The 21,011-nt window shown below is 43.6% G+C and overlaps 1 protein-coding gene across 3 annotated transcripts in view; it reads right to left on the reverse strand.

Moving 5' to 3' along the window:
* Positions 1-1,064: 1,064 nt before the first annotated feature.
* Positions 1,065-21,011, reverse strand: part of setd9 (SET domain containing 9) — a 46,810-nt gene continuing 26,863 nt past the window's right edge. Inside the window, exons 4-6 of one of the 3 annotated variants that reach the window (XM_085971850.1) lie at positions 19,542-19,657; positions 16,600-16,705; positions 1,065-5,216 (exon numbers count right to left, since the gene is read on the reverse strand). In XM_085971850.1, coding sequence (XP_085827976.1) covers positions 5,129-5,216; positions 16,600-16,705; positions 19,542-19,657 — 310 coding nt within the window. In that variant the 3' untranslated portion in view covers positions 1,065-5,128. Of the gene's footprint in view, positions 5,217-16,599; positions 16,706-19,541; positions 19,658-21,011 lie in introns of those variants that run through there. The other 2 variants (XR_015074335.1, XR_015074334.1) reach the window with 2 other exon arrangements.

Genomic DNA, 21,011 nt, shown 5'->3' on the forward strand with positions numbered 1-21,011 from the left:
GTGAGTTGGAGTAAATGGTGAGACATAACGAAAGCTCCAGCACTGGTGGTCAGTGTGAAAGAAATGGCTTGGTCATTGTAGGGATCCTTTATGGTGTTGCTGTGGGGTGGTGCCAACCTGGCGCAGCATGTGGCAGCCATATGGGTGTACAGCGTAAAGTTAAGTAAATCTGGCCATGATGGGGCCATCCCATGCCTCCCGGGCAGCAATGTGCTCAGGTACTGGTGCAATCTGGCCCATAGCTTCCTCCAGCTCCTCCTACTCCTCCTCCTCCTCTGTAGAGGCTGTGCGCTCAATGCCTTGCTCCTCATACAGCGCTAATCCTTGCTGCTGCATTACGTTGTGTAGGGCACAGCAGATCACGATGATTCTGGAGAACCTGGCTGATGCATACTGAAGGGCTCCTCCAGATCCGTCAAGGCATCTGAAGCGCATTTTGAGCATGCCTGTTGTCTGCTCTATGACACAACTGGTGGAAATGTGGCTTTCATTATATCTTTCCTGGGCCTCAATACTTGGCCTCCTCAAGGGTGTCATGAGCCATGTCTTCAGTGGATAGTCCTTGTCTCCAAGCAGCCAGCTGGAAAGTCTGTTAGGGTGGACTGGTGAAGGACAAGAGTCATGGCAGCTGCCAGGGAATTTGGCACACACATGCACGATGATCTTCCTATGATTGCAGACCAGCTGCACATTGAGGGAGTGGAAGCCCTTGCGGTTGACAAAGACACCTGGGTTATGATGGAGTGCCCTGATGGCCACATGAATGCAGTCGATGATGCGCTGCACCTGTGGGAAGCCAGCCAGAGTGGCAAAGCCGAACGCCCGCTCAGTAACACTGGCTTCATCAGTGGCCAAGTTGATATAATTGGCTGACTTGCCAAAGAGGGCATTGGTGACCTGTGTGATGCATCTGTGGGTGGCCGACTGCGAGATGCCGCGAATGTCTGCTGCAGATCCCTGGAAAGGGCCTGAGGCAAAGAAGTTGAGGGCACTGGTGACTATTGACAGCCACTGGTAAGGCATGTCTGATATACCTATCAATTCATCCAATGAAAAGCGACGAGTTAAGAAAGTAACTATAGGTTTTTATTGGCTAAATAACAGAGCCCACCCTCGTGGGTGATCGGATCCAACAAGGAGGAATACCAGCCAGTCGACCACCTTTATACCTGGGCAGGTAGGTGGAGCCATGGGCGGAGTCAGCAGTGGTCAGCCCAGGTATAACAGTGTGACAAGAGGCGACCTCATATAGTGATACAACAGTGTGAACAGTGATAACTATAGTGTAACGATAGTGAACGATAAAAGTGGTTTACCACAATGTCCACCAGGTCCTCTGGGCTGCAGGTCTTGCTCTAGCAATCTGCAAATGTCTGTGATGACCTGGCACAATAGCTTGAGCCTCCTTTGGCACAATAGCTTGAGCCTCCTTTGGCACTGCTGCGCAGTCATGTTGAGGAAGCTCATCCTCTGCCTGTATACCCTGTGTTGGGGGTACCGCCTCCAGCACGATGCAGTTCTGCACTGATGCCCTCTGTCCTGTGCAGCATCAGGTGGTTGAAGAGAAGGTTGGTGGTGTTGTTGCTGGTGTGGGGCTCATAGTGGTCTGATTCTGAGGACCAAGGTGACAGTATAAACGGCACCCATGTTGATGGAAATAGATGGCAGGTCAAGTAAAGATGAGAGAAGCAATCTGTCAATGGTGTGATAGGTTATACCAATGAGGTGAGACTGTATGGTGACTGCAGCCTGTAGAAAGCTACATCTGTGCTGGGAATGCAGTCAACAGCTTCTGTCTGATGAAAGTGATCAGCTGTGACATGGGATCTTTTATATTACATTTCATGTTGTCAACTAATCAGCTGGAGCAATGGCCACTCAACTCCTGCCTGAGGTTGGCAGACGTGGTTCCTGACCTACGTGAATCTGGTGGTCATTCAGGGAAATTTGAAAGGTAGGCTAAAAAAGGAGCTTAAGGGTCTGACAACAAGCTGATAATGATTTGAATTAGGTCGCCCGCCTCTGCCCTTCGGGTCGCTGTCGTACTGGCAAACACGCCCGAGGGAAAGGCGCGTGATCCCGACCCGCTCCAACTTATTTCAAATTTCCCACCCGACCCGCCTCCAATCGCACCCGCCTGGACCACAGAAAATTTCGACCAGTGTGTTTTAATCTTCATTGCTTATCCCCTGCCCCAGAACAATATATGTATTTTATTTTACCTGTTGGCATATACATTTATATTAATTTAAAAATTAATAAGTTATAAACTGTGACAAGCTTCCTCTTTGGGTGCATTTGTTGAATTTTTCTTCCCCCATTCTCCTCTCCTGCAGTCTCTCGACACCATTGTTTGAAATTTGCTCTGAATTACTGTCAGCTTTCTGGTGGTTTTGGGGTGGTAAACAGAGTAAATGTTACAGCTACCGCCTCAAAACAGCTGGTCAAAAATTGCACCTGCATTATCCTCAGTGCTATTTAAAGCCCACCCAACTGCATTTAAATGGGGGCTAGTGAGCTTAGCCTTCGGGATTCATTTTCCCCAACATAAGCTCTAAAGAAACCCCAAATTATGACCGGCACTATATAAGTGGAGATACGGGCATCACTAAGGAATCCCTGAGATGAATATTTAATTAAGGAGACCATTTGTTTTGTTGCAACTGAAGGGTGGTGTTATTTAACGTGCTTATCAAACTCCATAAGCCAGAAGTGTAACGTTTCCTTTGCCACCATCTATATCTAAAGATTAAGCAAGCGTACACAGAAATGAACTCTGAACTCTCTGTGGTCAAACAGTGTTTACTTTGCACAGAAGCATTCAAACAGTGCCAAGAAAAACATGCATTCTCTATAACTATTTTTACCACCATGTCTCCCCTTTGTGCTAGTTAGGTTGCTTGCTCCAGCTCCTAATCTAATGAGGTGTTCCCTGAGTGTACGAGGTTGAGCAGTGGGTGGCTGGGATGGTTCACCTGGAGCTCAGGCCTGAGGTGAAGCTGCTGTCCTGGAGAGCCAAGTTTGCGGCAGTCTTTCTCTTGCAGTGATAAGTGAAGATCCCTCATGCAGGCTTTGCAGGGCCTTTAAGGAAGCAGGTTCCTTGCCACTCTCCAGACAGACATATGTGACCACGTCTTGCAGTCTGTTGGTGCTCGACCCAGGAGCTGAAATGTTGCTGGTCGGTGTTATCACAGATGGAATAATCCCAACTAGATCTTGGAAATCCCGTGAAAGTGTCCTGTTCAAAGCAATCTTTGTAGCACTGTTAGCTGCCTCACTCGAAGCCACCAATATTCTTAGCTGCTGAATTGACACTCCCAAATGGGTCGTCAGAAACTTCCTGCAATATGTTGCTGATATGGATACTGGGCTCCTCCCACTTGTCCACCACCTTAGCCAGCTGCAGGGAAACCATCTCCACGAGATCGATGTTCCCTAATCACAGCTCTTTTGAAGACTGGGCCCCCATGCTTCTCAACGGAGGGCAACCATTTCTGCATCCTCTATGGAGGAATGACACCCTCACTCTCTTCCACTCCCAGGCCCTCATGTTGATTAGTACTCAGTGCCCAGTAACCCTCAAACTCTCTAATTACTTCCTCCCGAATGATGCCTCTGGCTGGTGCTGGAGTAGATGAGATGTGATAACTGAGTTACTGAGGATGGGGGCAGCTGTTGTGGCTCTGGGTGTGCCAACAGATTCAGATCTCAAAGAGCCTGGGTGATACTCTGAGTAGCCAGTTCTTTCCTGCAAAGTACCCATCTGGTGATCTGAACATAGAAGAGCTTGTTCAGTTGCACAGTGACATTTTCCCTTGAAGAAATAGTTGCCCAATTACATAATTTCTAGCTCATTGCAATTCAATTTGAATGAAACACCTATTTTAGGTTCAATGCCTGGACTACTGCCCAACCCCGATCAGAGTGCATATGAGGCACAAATAGAATGGAGGCCAGGCAAAGGGGTCTATGCCCATTTTATTCAGAAACACCACTAATGAGGTGCAATGAAGATGAAAATCAGCCCTGCAGTATCACAGCCAGTTCAAGTCACCCCACCTCACTAGGCTCTGGTGTTTCATAAGAACATAACATAAGAACATAAGAAGTAGGAGCAGGAGTAGGCCATACGGCCCATCGGGCCTGCTCCGCCATTCAATAGGATCATGGTTGATCCGAACTTAGACTCACATCCACTTCCTTGCCCGCTCCCCGTAACCCCTAATTCCCTTATCAGCTAGGAAACTGTCTATCTCCGTTTAAAATTTATTTAATGTCGCAGCTTCCACAGCTCTCTGAGGTAGCAAATTCCATAGATTTACTACCCTCTGAGTGAAGAAGTTTCTCCTCATCTCAGTTTTGAAAGGGCAGCCCCTTATTCTAAGATTATGCCCCCTAGTTCTAGTCTCACCCATCAGTGGAAACATCCTCACCGCTTCCACCCGATCAAGCCCCCTCACAATCTTATATGTTTCGATAAGATCGCCTCTCATTCTTCTGAACTCCAATGAGTAGAGGCCCAACCTACTCAACCTTTCCTCATAAGTCAACCCCCTCATCTCTGGAATCAACCGAGTGAACCTTCTCTGAACTGCCTCGAGAGCAAGTATATCTTTTCTTATGGATCAATGGATGTCCAGCAGAGGGCAAGAAAGCATAATCCTTCAACCACTTTCATGCACCTCCTGACAACCAATTTAGAGTGGCACAGGTGGACGTCTGGGAGCTGGGAGCTGACTGCCTGCCTGCCTGCCCTCCCTCCCTCCCTCCTTTGTAGCCACAGCTTTGGGAACCAGGCAAGAACAATAAAAAAGTTCATCATCAAAATAAAATGAATCAGCTTCACCACTTTGATTTAGTTCAATTCAAATTGTACATGCGCTGTTCTCTACATGTTACACACAAAGTAGTGGTTATTGTTCATTTGTTAATGCAAAAGTTACATGTATTTCAAAGGGCCCTATTTCTTTTCTAATCAAAATATACTCTAAATGGCTGTGCAACCCATCACTTATTAAAAAGCTGTCTTGTAAAGGAATAATGTTTGAGAATTTGCCATCAGTAGCTAAAAGTTAAAACTCCACACTGCTTGGGATGAATCTCCTTATGTCACTTGTGTCCTGGTTTTTCAATGTACTATAGTGTAGTAATTAGAGAATAGCTCTTCTCCCTTGTCTATGTCTCTAAGTGCCACAAGAACCACACATCGCAAGGGCCTGCAATATAAAACAAATGAAAATTTAAGGACCAGAAACAGATGAAGCAGTTAAATTTCAAAATCTGTAAGCACCACAAAGCATCATAGAAATTTAGGTACAGCAGGAAGCTATTTCAATCCATTGTGCCTGTGCTAGCTTCAGAGCTATCTATTTTAATCCTGTTTTCCTGCTCTTTCACTGTACCCTTTAATATTTGTTTTCAAGTGTTTATCCAACTCCCTCTTAATGATGAAATTGGCTTTAATAGTAATGTATTCCATTTTATAACACATTGCAGGAATAAAGCTTATTCTAACCTCCCTCTTTATGCTTCTAGCGCTAATCCAAAATTTATACCCATCTTATTACTGATTCACCTAACAGTGGAGATAATCTTTCACTATTTACCCTCTGAAATCCTTCATAAGTTTGAACACTTCAATTAGATCTTACCGTAACATTTTCTACTGCAGTGAATAAAGCCCTAGTTTTTCCAATTATAATTATACCCTCTCACCCCTGACATCCTCCTACTGAATCCATCTTACTCCTTTTCCATGGCTCCAATGTTTTTTCTTTTATTGGGAACTCCAAAGTGTGTTCCAACTGGGTCCAACCAGTGTCTTGTACAGATTCATCATCAACTCCATGCTTTAGTATTCATATAAAAGTCAGAGACCCATTAGCCTTTTTATGGCCCTTTCTTCCCAGAGTCCAGCTTTTAAAGTTCTGTATTATCTGTACCTCTAGATTTCACCGTTCTTCCATTCCATTGAGAATTGCACCATTTAGCATATATTTCCATTGTGTTCTTTTTTCCCAAAATGTACTACTTGACTTTTATCTTTGGTGAATTGCATTTGCCATATATTTGTTCACTCTCCTAGTCTGTCTAGGTCCTACTATAGTCTAGGTCCTACTATAGTCTAGGTCCGACAGTTTGCAAAGTCCCTGAATTTTGTATCATGAGCAACTTTGATATTATTCTCTCTATACCCAGGTCCAAAGTATTTATGTGTAGAGAACATGAGAAGTCTCAACACAGGACCCTGGGGTATACCATTAGCTCCATCTTAACAATCTGAGTAACATTCATTTGCACCTACTCTCTGTTCTTTTAGCCATGCCATTACTTTAGCTTTAATACCACGCCATTGATCTTTGCAACAAATTTCTTCAAAACCTATTTGAAAGTCTAAATATGTCACATCCCTTTGTCCATCTAGTCAGTAATTTTCACAAAGAATTTGATTAAGTTAGTCAAGTGTGACCTGTCCTTTACAAATCTATGTTGCCTATTCCTAATTAATCCATACATTTCTAAGTGCTTACTAATATCATCTCCTATTGTGGTTTCTAACAGTTTTTCTTTTTTTTTAAATTTCTTCATGGGATGTGGGCGTCGCTGGCGAGGCCAGCATTTATTGCCCATCCCTAATTGCCCTTGAGAAGGTGGTGGTGTGCCACCTTCTTGAACCGCTGCAGTCCATGTGGTGAAGATACTCCCATAGTGTTAGGGAGGGAGTTCCAGGATTTTGACCCAGCGATGATGAAGGAACAGCGATATATTTCCAAGTCAGGATGGTGTGTGACTTGGAGGGGAAATTGCAGGTGATGGTGCTCCCATGCGCTGGCTGCCCTTGTCCTTCTAGGTGGTAGCGGTCACGGGTTTGGGAGGTGCTGCAGTGCATCTTGTAGATAGTACACACTGCAGCCACAGAGCACCGGTGGTGGAGGGAGTGAATGTTTAAGGCGGTGGATGGGGTGCCAATCAAGCAGGCTGCTTTGTCCTGGATGGTGTCGAGCTTCTTGAGTGTTGTTGGAGCTGCACTCATTCAGGCAAGTGGAGAGTATTCCTTCACACTCCTGACTTGTGCCTTGTAGATGGTGGAAAGGCTTTGGGGAGTCAGGAGGTGAGATACTTGTCACAGAATACCTAGCCTCTGACCTGCTCTTGTAGCCACAGTATTTATGTGGCAGGTCCAGTTAATTTTCTGGTAAATGATGACCCCCCAGGATGTTGATGGTGGGGGATTCAGTGATGGTAATGCCGTTGAATGTCAAGGGGCGGTGGTTAGACGCTCTCTTGTTGGAGATAGTCATTGCCTGACACTTGTGTGGTGCAAATGTTACTGCTGCTACCTCCGTACAATCCTTTATCATTATGGTGACTTAACAACTTTAAGTCCCATTAACTCTTTTAATATTTATATCTATTATTAGTTGTTCCTCCACATCCTCCTCTAATACTTCTGCAGTCCTTCCTTCAACCTCGTTTGTACATTCAGAGGCAAAATCCTTATTATGCATCTCACATCTCCGCTTCAGGCCTGGGCCTGACACTGCAAGAGAAGGAAGCTGGACCCTCAAGGGGTTGAAATGACTAAGGGTCAAAGATGGTAATCTGATAGAGAATAAAAGAATGACAGAAGTGCCTAATTTCTTAGCCCTCCTAATCTTCCTTTGACTTCTTCCTTCTCTGCTTTTGGTATTGTTTATTGCTAGCTTTAATTTTGTTTCATGCTTCCTCGTTAAGACTTCATATTTGCCCTAATCTTTTTATTCATTCATGCAATTCAGGACTTTACATATGCAGCATATATATGAACAATAATGGAGTACAATGTACAGTTGAGGGCCCAACATTGTGTTAGCTTTTACCCTTTTACTCTTGGGGAAGGGACTGAATGATTATCTGACTGGTCACATGGTAAATGTGTCATATATGTGAAAATCATGAATGATAATGATAATTCTCATCTGGGAAATATAATTTAATCATCAGCAGTGCTTTAGAATTCATTTGAAGTGGTGTTTAAGGCTTTATAGAACAAATACAACCATAATAAAAAATATTTTCTTTTATTCTTCCAAAAACCGTGCATAATTAAATCCTGTCTATGGCACTTGAAAATTGTGTGCCTTTCCAACTTGAGAGAATTGTATAAGCCTCTGCTATTGGTGAGATATCCTGTATCTCAATAGTTTAAGAAATTTCCCGTACAAAATCCACTGCTTTGCTTGGTGACACATTTTATTTGAGGGTTTCCTCCCATTAGGCAAGAACTCCATTTTTTCCCCACAATTTGAAGGTCTGGAATACAACAACAACAACGTGTATTTATATAGCACCTTTAATGTAGTAAAACGTCCCAAGGCGCTGCACAGGAGCATAAAAAGACAAAAAATTTGACACCGAGCCACATAAGGAGAAATTAGGGCAGGTGACCAAAAGCTTGGTCAAAGAGGTAGGTTTTAAGGGGCGTCTTAAAGGAGGAAAGAGAGGTAGCGAGGCGGAGAAGTTTAGGCAGGGAATTCCAGAGGTTAGGGCCTAGGCAACAAAAGGCACGGCCACCAATGGTTGAGCGATTATAATCAGGGATGCTCAAGAGGACAGAATTAGAAGAGCGCAGATATCTCGGGGGGGGGGGGGGCGGGGTTGTGGGCTGGAAGAGATTAGAGAGATAGGGAGGGGTGAGACCATGGAGGGATATGAAAACAAGAATGAGAATTTTGAAATCGAGGCGCTGCTTAATCGAGAGCCAATGTAGGTCAGCGAGCACAGGGGTGATGGGCGAATGGGACTTGGTGCAAGTTAGGACACGGGCAGCCGAGTTTTGGATGACCTCAAGTTTACGTAGGGTAGAATGTGGGAGGCCGGCCAGGAGTGCGTTGGAATAGTCAAGTCTAGAGGTAACAAAGGTTCCCGTACTAATGTAACAAGGCCTTTCTTTTTATCTCGGCGCTCCAAACATGATTCAGTCTGTACCCCTTTCTGTACACCAACCCTCGCTGCAGCATGTACTGCCCCTTTTACCAATATTGCAACTCTACAAATATTATATCCTGAGACGTTTATTTTCCATTTTTGTCCAGTTTGCAGACAGGTTTTGTTAATGTTATTAAGTTTAGATCTTCCTATAAAATAATTGCTTCCAGTTCCCCCAGTTTATTTCCCACACTATGCGGATTGCAATAGATGCATTTTAAGCTTTCTTTGTTTTTTTAATACTATCCCTTTGCCCATTTTTTTGTCTAAACTACCCCTACCTTTACTTCAATCTTTTCCTCATCCATAACTAGTCCATTTGATTTTATTCCTTTACTCCATATACCTGTTGCTAAATTGTTTTCTGCATGAATATTATCCTCATCTATTTCTTCCTTCTCTATTAGCTGATCCTGGTTGATTTTATTTCCACCCCCTCTCCCCCCCGCCACCCCACCGTCTCCCTCCTAATTAAAATACCTCATCACTTCCCTATTTAACTGCTTTGCCAGTATATCCCTGTTCAGATGTAGCCCATAGAAACACAGAAGATAGGAGCAGGAGTAGGCCATTCGGCCCTTCGAGCCTGCTCCGCCATTCAATGAGATCATGGCTGATCATCCAAATTCAGTACCCTGTCCCTGCCTTCTCCCCATATCCCTTGATCCCTTTAGCCTCAAGAAACATATCCAACTCTTCCTTGAATATATTTAATGAACTGGCCTCCACCGCCCTCTGTGGCAGAGAATTCCACAGGTTCACCACTCTCTGGGTGAAGAAATTCCTCCTCATTTCTGTCCTAAATGGCTTACCCCTTATCCTTTGACTATGACCCCTGGTTCTGGACTCCCCGGCCATCAGAAACATCCTTTCTGCATCTAGTCTGTCCAGACCTGACAGAATTTTATAGGTTTCGATGAGATCCCCTCTCAATCTTCTAAACTCCAGTGAGTATAAGCCCAATCGACACAATCTCTCCTCGTACGTCATTCCTGCCATCCCAGGTATCAGCCTGGTGAATCTTCGCTGCACTCCCTCCATGGCAAGAACGTCCTTCCTCAGGTAAGGTGACCAAAACTGCACACAATACTCAAGGTGTGGTCTCACCAAGGCCCTGTACAACTGCAGCAAGACATCCTTGTTCTTGTACTCGAACCCTCTTGCTACGAAGGCCAACATACCATTTGCCTTCTTAACCGCCTGCTGCACCTGCATGCTTACCTTCGGAGATTGGTGCACAAGAACACCCAGGTCTCTTTGCACTTCCCCTTCTCCCAATCTATTGCCATTCAAATAATAATCTGCCTTCCTGTTTTTGCCACCAAAGTGGATAACCTCACATTTATCCACATTATAGTGCATTTGCCATGTTTCTGCCCAATCACCCAACCTGTCCAAATCGTACTGGAGTTTCACGACATCCTCCTCACAGCTTACCCTCCCACCCAGCTTTGTGTCGTCTGCAAATTTGGAGATATTACATCCAATTCCCTCGTCCAGATCATTAATATATATTGTGAACAGCTGGGGTCCTAGGACCGATCCTTGCGGTACCCCACTAGTCACTGCCTGCCACTCGGAAAACGACCCGTTTATTCCAACTCTTTGCTTTCTGTCCGCCAACCAGTTCTCTATCCAAGTCAATACCTTGCCCCCAATCCCTTGTGCCTTAATTTTGCATGCTAATCTCTTATGTGGGACCTTATCGAAAGCCTTCTGAAAGTCCAAATACAGCACATCCACTGGTTCTCCCTTATCTATTTTACCAGTTACATCCTCAAAAAATTCCAGTAGATTAGTCAAGCATGATTTACCTTTTGTAAATCCATGTTGACTTTGTCCGATCCTGTCACTGCTTTCCAAGTGCTCTGCTATTACATCTTTTATAATGGACTCTAGCATTTTCCCCACTACCGATGTCAGGTAATTCCCCGCTTTTTCTCTGCCACCTCTTTTGAATAGTGGGGTAACATTAGGTACCCTCCAATCCATGGGTACTGTTCCAGAGTCTATCGAGTTCTGGAAGATGACCAGCAATGCATCTACTATCTCTAGGGCCACTTCCTTAAGTACCCTGGGATGTAGACCATCAGGCCCTGGGGATTTATCGGCCTTCAGTCCCATCAATTTTCCTAACACCATTTCCCTACAGATACTGATTTCTTTCAGTTCCTCCCTCTCATTAGACCCTATGTTCCCCGGCATCTCTGGGAGGTTATTTGTGTCCTCCTTTGTGAAGACAGAACCAAAGTATGTATTTAGTTGGTCTGCCATTTCCTTGTTTCCCATTATAAATTCCCCTGATTCTGACTGTAAGGGACCTACGCTTGACTTCACCAATCTTTTTCTCTTCACATATCTATAAAAGCTTTTACAGTCAGTTTTTATGTTCCCTGCAAGCTTACTCTCATATTCTATTTTCCCTTTCTTAATTAATCCCTTTGTCCTCCTTTGTTGACTGCTAAACTGCTCCCAATCCTCAGGATTATTGCTTTTTCTAGCCAATTTATATGTCCTCTCCTTGGATCTTATGCTATCCCTAATTTCCCTTGTTAGCCACGGTTGAGTCACCTTTTTTGTTTTATTTTTATGCCAAACTGGGATGAACAAATTCTGTAGCTCATCCATTCGGTCTTTGAATGTTTGCCATTGCCTATCCATCATCAACCCTTTGAGTGCCATTCCCCAATCAATCCTACCCAACTCGCTCCTCAGACCATCGTAGTTTCCTTTATTTAAATTCAGGACCCTAGTCTCTGAGTCAAATACTTCATTCTCCATCTTAATGAAGAATTCGATCATATTATGATCGCTCCGACCCAAGGGGCCTCGCACAACAAGATTGCTAATTAATCCTTTCTCGTTACATAATACCCAGTCTAAGATGGCCTGATCTCTGGTTGGTTCCTCGACATATTGGTCCAGGAAGCCATCCCGTAAGCACTCCAGGAAGTCCTCCTCCACAGTATTGTTACTAATTTGGTTGGCCCAATCTATATGTAGATTAAAGTCACCCATGATGACTGCTGTGCCCTTATTGCACGCTTCTTTAATTTCCCTTTTAATGCCATCCCCAAACTCTGCCTTACTGTTTGGAGGTCTATATGCCACTTCCACTAATGTTTTTTTCCCAATTCTACCCATACAGATTCCACATCATCAGAGCTAATATCCTTCATTACAATTGTATTAATCCCTTCCTTAACCAGTAATGCTACCCCACCTCCCTTTCCTTTTTGCCTAAGTTTCCTGAATATCGAATACCCCTGGATGTTGAGTTCCCAGTCTTGGCCATCCTTGAGCCACGTTTCCGTAATCCCAACCAAATCATATTCGTTTACCTCTATTTGCGCAGCCAATTCATCCACCTTATTACAAATGCTCCTCGCATTAAGACACAAAGCCTTCAGGCTTGTTTTTTTAACACTCTTAGACCTATTAGAATTATTATTTATTGTGGCCATGTTTGATTTAAACCGTTGATTTCTCTGACTGCCACTTTTGTTTTTCTCCTTCCTATCTTTTGCTTTTATCCCTGTTTTCCTTTCCTCTGTCTCCCTGCTCAGGTTCCCAACCCCCTGCCATTTTAGTTTAAACCCCCCCGAACAGTGCTAGCAAACCTCCCCGCAAGGATATTTGTCCCGCTCTGGTTCAGGTGCAACCCGTCCAACTTGTACAAGTCCCACCTTCCCCAGAAGCAGGCCCAGTGATCCAGGAAACTAAAGCCCTCCCTCCTGCACCAACTCTTTAGCCACGCATTCATCTGCTCTATCCTCCTATTCCTATACTCACTAGCACGTGGCACCGGGAGTAATCCAGAGATTACAACCTTTGAGGTCCTACTCTTTAATCTGCTACCTAGCTCCCTAAATTCTTGCTGCAGGACCTCATCCCTCTTCCTACCCATGTTGTTGGTCCCAATTTGAACCACGACCTCTGCCTGTTCACCCTCCCCCTTCAGAATGCCCTGCAGCCGTTCAGTGACATCCTTGACCCTGGCACCAGGGAGGCAACAAACCATCCTGGAGTCACGTCTACGGCCACAGAAATGTCTATCTGTTCCCCTTACGATAGAATCCCCTACCACTATTGCTCTCTCACTCTTTTTCCTCCCTTCCTGAGCAGCAGAAGCACCCCTGGTGCCAGGAAGTTGGCTGCTGCTGCCTTCCTCTGGTAAGTCATCCCCCTCAACAGTATCCAAATTGGTATACCTGTTTGAAAGGGGGATGGCCACAGGGGTCCCCTGCACTACCTGCCTGTCTCTACTGCTCTGCCTGATGGTCACCCATTTCCCTTCTGCCTGTGCAGCCCTACCCTGCGGTGTGGCCAACTCACTATACGTGTTATCCACGACCCTCTCAGCATCGTGAATGCTCCACAACCCATCCATCCGCAGCTCCAGTGCCTCAATACGGCATCTTTGCAGTATAGCTCCCAATTGTCCCAGAACTGGTGCCAATGCCCAACAATGTAGAATCCCTCTTCCAAACACCACACCATTAGCTATGCATTGATCCCCTAATCTTCCTGTCCTTTCTTATTCTAGTGCATGGCTGCAGAATTAATCCTGAGATTTCCACCCATGAAATCCTGTTCCCAATATTGTTTCCTAATCTCCTAAATTTATTTTCCAGCATTTCAGGCCTTTCTTCACCTACATTATTGACTACCACATGGAACACGATGACTGGTTGCTTTCCCTCCCCTTGCACAATCCTTTTCAGTCTATGTGATGTATCCCTTACCCTAACATCTGGGAGGCAACAAAGCAACTGGGACTGTAAGTCTCGACTGCAAAAGATCATGTCAGCCCCTCTGACTATTGAATCCTTTATCACTACTGCACTTCTAGCTGTGTTGCTAAGCTCCCCTCCTTGAGCCATCTTTTGTTTATTGATGCCATTGATTATTTATTTCATGCCTTTACCCCGTGTCCTCATTTTCTTCACAAGATGCTGAAGCTTCGAATCAGTTTGACAGCATAAGTTGCTCTGGGTGTCCTGTTCTAATTTTTCCTTCCTGCCTTTCCCTGCCCCTTAAATAATCAACCATCGTTCCTCCTCCACTGCCTGCTCCGTATCTCTTATTGGTGTGACTACCAACGTTCCCGCTAAGCTGCGCAGCTCTCTGCTAGTCCCATGCAGCCTGGGACCGGCTTTTTCAATATTAAGTTTCACACATGCACGAAACTGTGAATGGGCCGCACAGCCCCTTAAAGGGGCCGTGCACCCCCCAAAATAATTAGGGGGAACATTGGTGACTACCCTCTCAAACTCTAGCTCCAAGAACTTCTCTCTCTGATGTATTAAATTGTCTCCATCTCCTTCTCACGTTCTGATATTTTGAGCTCGAGCAGTGTGAGTTGGTGACACTTCCCACAGACCAAGTCAACACCTGGTGCTCGAAACTCCCACATTTTGCAGGATTGATACATCCCTGTCCTTTTCTGTGCTGAGATTTTCAGTTTTAATTCGTTTGTTTTACTTTAAAATTTATATTAATTAAGATATATCAGCTTGTTTAATTAGCTCCTACTCCCCCTGTCTGCTTAATTCCCACTTTCACTTAATTCCTGTTTTAGAAGTCCTTACTCGCATTCTGTTCCTCTGTGACGTGCTCTCACTGGTACTGGAGCTCTTGCAGCAACCACTTTATATGCCTTTCATACACAAACCAGTTTTGACTGGCCAATCAGGCCAGCTACACAGTATCTAATTAACACCTGAACAGTGACGTACTTACAGGTGTTTTGCAGTTACACAAGTTAAAATCTAAACTTAAATTTCAGTCTAATAAAAAAACACAGGTTCTATACTACTTAGCCACAGCTCATCTCCAACTCACCATTGAATTCCCACTTTTACCAAATTCCTGTTTTAGAAATCCTCACTCTCGCACTGGTCCCATTTTACTCAACTACCAGCTATGATGGGCTCTCAAAACCGACTTTCTGCAAGCTCACAAGAAACCAAGGGAAATTTCCGAATTGAACAGGCAAGTGACAAATTCCCATCCTTTCAGTTCCTTTACAGGTTTGTAAACTAGTATTTTTGTGCACATACTTTAGACCAGATTCAATTCATTGAAAAAGATGTTATACCCTTAATCTTTTTTCCTAATTGCCTGCAAGTAGTTTCATGTGCTTTTTCTTTCATTTTCCTTTCCTGAATTGATGTGCATCAGATGCCTCATGATGCCTCAGAGGTAATATGTGCAGATCAATTTCCGTCTATCTGCTGACAAGACCTGGCTTTGAGTTTGCAGCACCGCCCTTGATTCTATGGCCTGTCATTCTCTCAGACTGCCTATGTAACATTATGTTCTGGATGAGCCGGAACTTTCTCCAAATAAGCAATAGGAGTGGTTCCCGCCAAAAACTACCATGGCCTCTAACTCTATCTCTGCCCCCACCCTTGGCTGTTTGCTCAGGCTAAATGAGAATGCATGTTACCTAGGTATACTGAGCTACTAAATGCTTCAAACTCCATATTATATCCATCATCAAGACCACCAGGTTCTGCCAGCTCCTTATTCATACTCCAATGCTGTCCTTTTGAGCTCCATCCAAAACATTCAAAATTCCACCGTTCACATCCAACACTTTTATCCTCATCGCCTTCACTGGTCCCCCATCCTCTAATGTATTGAGTTCAAAATCCTGGCCTTGTTTACAAATCCCTTCATTGCCTTGCCCCCACCCTACTTTTGCTACTGCCGACAGCATTGCATCCAAGCCTGCACTCATTGATCTCTGACTCTGGCCTCCTGTATGACCCTGCACCCACTGCTGCTTCTGCAGTGGCAGAGCCTTCAGCCACACTGGCTGTGCGCTGGAACTCCCTCCATACACCTCTTTGCCTTGCTACTTCTTTTCCTGCTTTTAAAAGTTGTTCATTCAGTCACCTCTCCTAATTCTTCAATTGCTTCTCAGTGTCTGACCATCATAGGAACAGGAGTCGAGCCAGTTCCGCCATTCAATTAGATCATTGCTGATCTGTAGCTTAACTCCATCTACCCGCCTTGGATCTGTAATCCTTAATACTCTTGGCTAACAAAAATCTATCAATCTCAGTTTTGAAATTTTCAATTGACGCCCAGCCGCAACAGATTTTTGGGGGAAGAGAGTTCCAGATTGCCAGTACCTTTTGTGTGAAGAAGTACTTTCTGACATTACCCCATAATGGCCTAGCTCTAATTTTAAGGTTATGCCCCCTTGTTCTGGACTCCCCCACCAGAGGAAATATTTTCTCTCTATCTACCCTAGCAACTCTTCCACGTGAAATGTTTTATTTCATTAAGGGTGCTATAAAAATGCAAATTGTTGTGCAGTTGCATGTTGTGCCATGTCACTGTCCTATGTATCATTTTGGTTGTGTTTTTAAATACAGAAACTAAATAAAACGCATCAAATACTTTGTACATAAATGACTAACAATTAGTGAGCAATATTTCATTTACTAAGCTTGCAGTACCTCTTCTATACATTAATTATGTGCAGTCACTGTCCAAATCTTTCTTAACTGAAGAAAGTTTTGGATAGATATTTATAAAACTTCTCATTCAATATATTCTGATGCTGCTTTTTGATGACAAAAATAATAAATCATAGCTCAAATGCCAATTGGGACCAACCTTTCCACATCGTGACCATAGTTGACATTAGGAATGTACTGACGGAGCTCTACAGGAAATGTCATAGGAACATCAAACTCCTGATAACATACATTAGCTGCTTTCTCTGAAACACAACAGTTTAAAGGATTAGTTTTTATTTAAACACACTAATGACATCTGCAGATTTTTTTTCTTTAATTTTCTGAATGCTTATTACTGTACTTGAAGTGCCTAGCTGCTGCCAGCTTTCAAATTCTGGTCTAATCCACAATTGTTAGCATGGCTTTTCATTGATCTTGCAGCATGTGTTACACACCTCTGGTAGTCTGCTCCTGAACATAGTGATAATTCCTCTGTCATTGCCTTGAACATCTCCAAAGCTTCTGACAGAGTCTGACATTGTGGACTTTTAAAAAAGTTTCCATCATATGGTTCTCCATCAAAGTTATATTCATGGCTAGTTTCGATCTGTGCTAGCTCATTTCCATTAACGGAGTTCCCCAGGAATTTGTTCTATTTCACATTCTACTTTTTCTTCATATCAATAACCTCCTGCATTCATCATCTAACACTATCTATTACTTTCCTTGGAGCAAGGGAGTTATCCCCAGTGTCCTGGTCAATATTTATCCCTCAATCAACATCACTAAAACAGATTATCTAGTCATTATCACATTGCTGTTTGTGGGAGCTTGCTGTGCACAAATTGGCTGCTGCGTTTCCTACATTACAACAGTGACTACACTTCAAAAAGTACTTCATTGGCTGTAAAGCGCTTTGGGACGCTTTGACGTTGCGAAAGGCGCTATATAAATGCAAGACTTTCTTTTTCTACACTCATCAATTCCTTCACATCACATGCTATCAGTTATTATGTCTATTAAGTATTACATTTGCTTCTTTCTTGTTAAGGTACATATGCGGTTAAGGTACATCTGCGATTAAAACTAAGTTCAATTAAAGAAATAACCGTGTCTGGCTGATACATATTTGTGCAGGAACATAGGGTCAATTTTAACTCCCCCTGCCTGGCAGAAACCAGGCGGGAACCAGTTACAATGGAGCAGGGGACTTGAACACTGCTTTCTGGCCCTGATCTGACTTACTGCAATTTTAAACTGCAGGCGACAAGGTCACTCGCCTGAAGTCAGCAGGGTCCTCTTTAAATATGCAGATATGACCCCACTGATGTAATTGGAGCCCCATCTGCTATTTTAACCTGAGGCCTGAGCGGGGGAACAGTGATGGCTTTCCCGCCGGCCTAAACCTGCCGAGAACAGAAGCCTCCTGGGCCAGAAGAGGCTCAGCAAGGTGAGTTTTAAAAAAATGTTCTTTTAATTTCCTTGTGGGCCGGGAGTAGCGTGAGGAGGAATAGTTAGATTCTATATTTCAGAAATTTGCTGTTTATTATAAGTGACAGGAAACAGAGAGTAGTGGCGAATAGTTGTTTTTCGGACTGGAGGACGGTGTTCCCCAGGTCCCAGTACCAGGACCACTGCTTTTCTTAATATATATTAATGACTTAGACTTGGGTGTACAGGGCACAATTTCAAAATTTGCAGAAGACACAAAACTTGGAAGTATAGTGAACAGTGAGGAGGATAGTGATAAGACTTCAAGAAAACATAGACAGGCTGGTGGAATGGGCAGAGACGTGACAGATGAAATATAATGCAGAAAAGTGTGAAGTGATACATTTTGGTAGGAGGAGCAAGGAGAGGCAATATAAATTAAAGGGTACAATTCTAAAGGGGCTGCATGAACAGAGAGACCTAGGGGTATATGTGCACAAATCGTTGAAGGTGGCAGGGCAGGTTGAGAAAGCGGTTAAAAAAGCATACGGGATCCTGGACTTCCTAAACAGAGGCATAAAGTACAAAAGCAAGGAAGTTATGATGAACCTTTATAAAACACTGATTCGACCTCAACTGGAGTATCGTGTCCAATTTTGGGCACCGCACTTTAGGAAGGATGTAAAGGCCTTAGCGAGGGTACAGAAAAGATTTACAAGAATGGTTCCAGGGATGAGGGACTTCAGTTATGTGGATAGACTGGAGAAGCTGGGGTTGTTCTCCTGAGAGCAGAGAAGGTTGAGAGATTAGATAGAAGTGTTCAAAATCATGAGGGGGCCAGATAGAGAGAAACTGTTCCCATTGGTGGAAGGGTTGAGAACCAGAGAACACAGATTTAAGGTGATTGGCAGAAGAACCAAAGGTAACATGAGGAAAAACTTTTTTACGCAGCGAGTGGTTAGGATCTAGATGCACTGCCTGAGAAGGTGGTGGCAGCAGATTCAAATGTGGCTTTCAAAAGGGGATTGGATAAGTATCTGAATTTTTTTTTTTTGCAGGACTACAGGGAAAGGGCGGGGGAGTGGGACTAGCTGAAGTGCTCTTGCAGAGAGCCGGCAGGGGCTCGATGGCCCAAATGGCCTCCTTCTGTACTGTAACCATTCTATGATTTGTTTATGTATTGTTAATAAATCTGATTGGTACTTCATAGCCTAAGCCATGTACTTATTCTATTGTCTTCTAAAGTTAAAGAGATTATGTGTGGCCATGGGACATATAAGTGAAGCTGAATACAGTGACAAGGCTTTGCTTTTTAAGCCCTGGGCTTGTTACAATTACCCAGGTACTAGGTGTGTGAAGTCATACTCTGGTTTGTAGGGAGCAAGAGCTTGCTTATGGGAGAGGTCTTCGACGCTGAACACAAGGAAAGTGTCTGAGATAAAAGTCCAAAGATGTATTAGGGTCTACACTTAGTTGTCTTCATCAATTGACTTTCTTGGTTTCACTATCTCCTCTGATCTCAAAGGGAACTCCCACATCTCTTCAATTGCTAATGCTGCCTCCAAGAATCTCAGTTTGCTCTTTGATGAGTTGCAAATTTATTAATTACACGGTTCCTATGCGTAGCAACATGTTTTACAAAGAAGATCCAAAAAGAATGCAACATACCATTAGAACAGTTGTTGACGTATTGACCCACACCTAATGGATTGAGTGGGGTTTCTGTAAGCCAAGTGACATCACTTGTTTTATAAGGACCAAGCCTGTACCGCCCGCTGCATGATCTGAAAGTAGGCAGAGGAAGAAAATGAAAAAAACTATCGATGCAAATTCACTTATTATGATAAATGTCTAAATAGTAAACCTTTCCTCAGCAAGCTACATTTTTTTTTTAATAAAAGTCCTCGGTAATGTAGTTTGTAGCATTCCATTAAATAACAGTTAAAAAGCTGGTCCAGTACTGCAACATGTCAGAGCTTTGACACACTGTATCACAAAATGATATGATCTGAGTGTGAACCTGCAATTAGCCACACACCAAATTCTCAGTCCCAGCTACGCCATCAGGGGGAGGTGCTGAGTGAAGCCAAGATGCTTAACCATGGAAGGGAAGGCAAAATTGGAGATAAGTCACGTGAGCCAGTGTTATGCACCTTCTACCAGATACTTAGAGTGTCAGGAATAAGAGGGCTAAGAACAAGTCACCTGCTCCTAATCTTGTCCAAGGAGGGTGCATTGAGACAACTAAAAAGTGAAGGGGGAAATAAGAGACTTCAAACATCTTTTGCTTCAGTCGTGAAAGATACAGACAAGATTAACAAACTGTTAAACATTCCAGAGGTGCTACTTACATCACCATATGTAACCAATTTTAAGGGCATTAATCTGGGGAATAAATTGGTCACATTGAATTTCCATTTTTAACTGAATGTGTGTCCAACATTACAGGGTGGGCTGGGACAGAGAGGAAGAAAACACACAGCTTTTGGGGATGGGAAGAAAGTGTCCCAGTGCGTTAAGATAAAGCTATACTGAAACTAAGCAATTCTAATTAGGTTTTTATTTTGCAATTGCTGAAACAAAAGGTTGAAATATTAAACTGTATTTTTTTTAAAGTTACCATTTTTGATTATTAATTGAATTTTTATAACTATGTTAAATATCTTTGAATGCCCTTTTCTTAGTTTGCTGCATAGAAACATAGAAGATAGGAGCAGGAGTAGGCCATTCGGCCCCTCGAGCCTGCTCCGCCACTTAATGAGATCATGGCTGATCATCCAAATTCAGTACCCTGTCCCTGCTTTCTCCCCATATCCCTTGATCCCTTTAGCCTCAAGAAATATACCCAACTCCTTCTTGAATAATATTTAATGAATTGGCCTCAACTGCCCTGTGTGGCAGAGAATTCCACAGGTTCACGACTCTCTGGGTGAAGAAATTCCTCCTCATCTCTGTCCTAAATGGCCTACCCCTTATCCTTAGACTGTGACCCCTGGTTCTGGACTCCCCCGCCATCGAGAACATCCTTTCTGCATCTAGTCTGTCTAGTCCTGTTAGAATTTTATAAGTTTCAATGAGATCCCCTCTCATTCTTCTAAACTCTAGCAAATATAAGCCTAATCGACCCAATCTCTCCTC

Source organism: Somniosus microcephalus, chromosome 2, assembly GCF_052327205.1.
Source record: "Somniosus microcephalus isolate GS21.2 chromosome 2, FLI_Smic_1.0, whole genome shotgun sequence".
Lineage (NCBI taxonomy): Eukaryota > Metazoa > Chordata > Chondrichthyes > Squaliformes > Somniosidae > Somniosus > Somniosus microcephalus.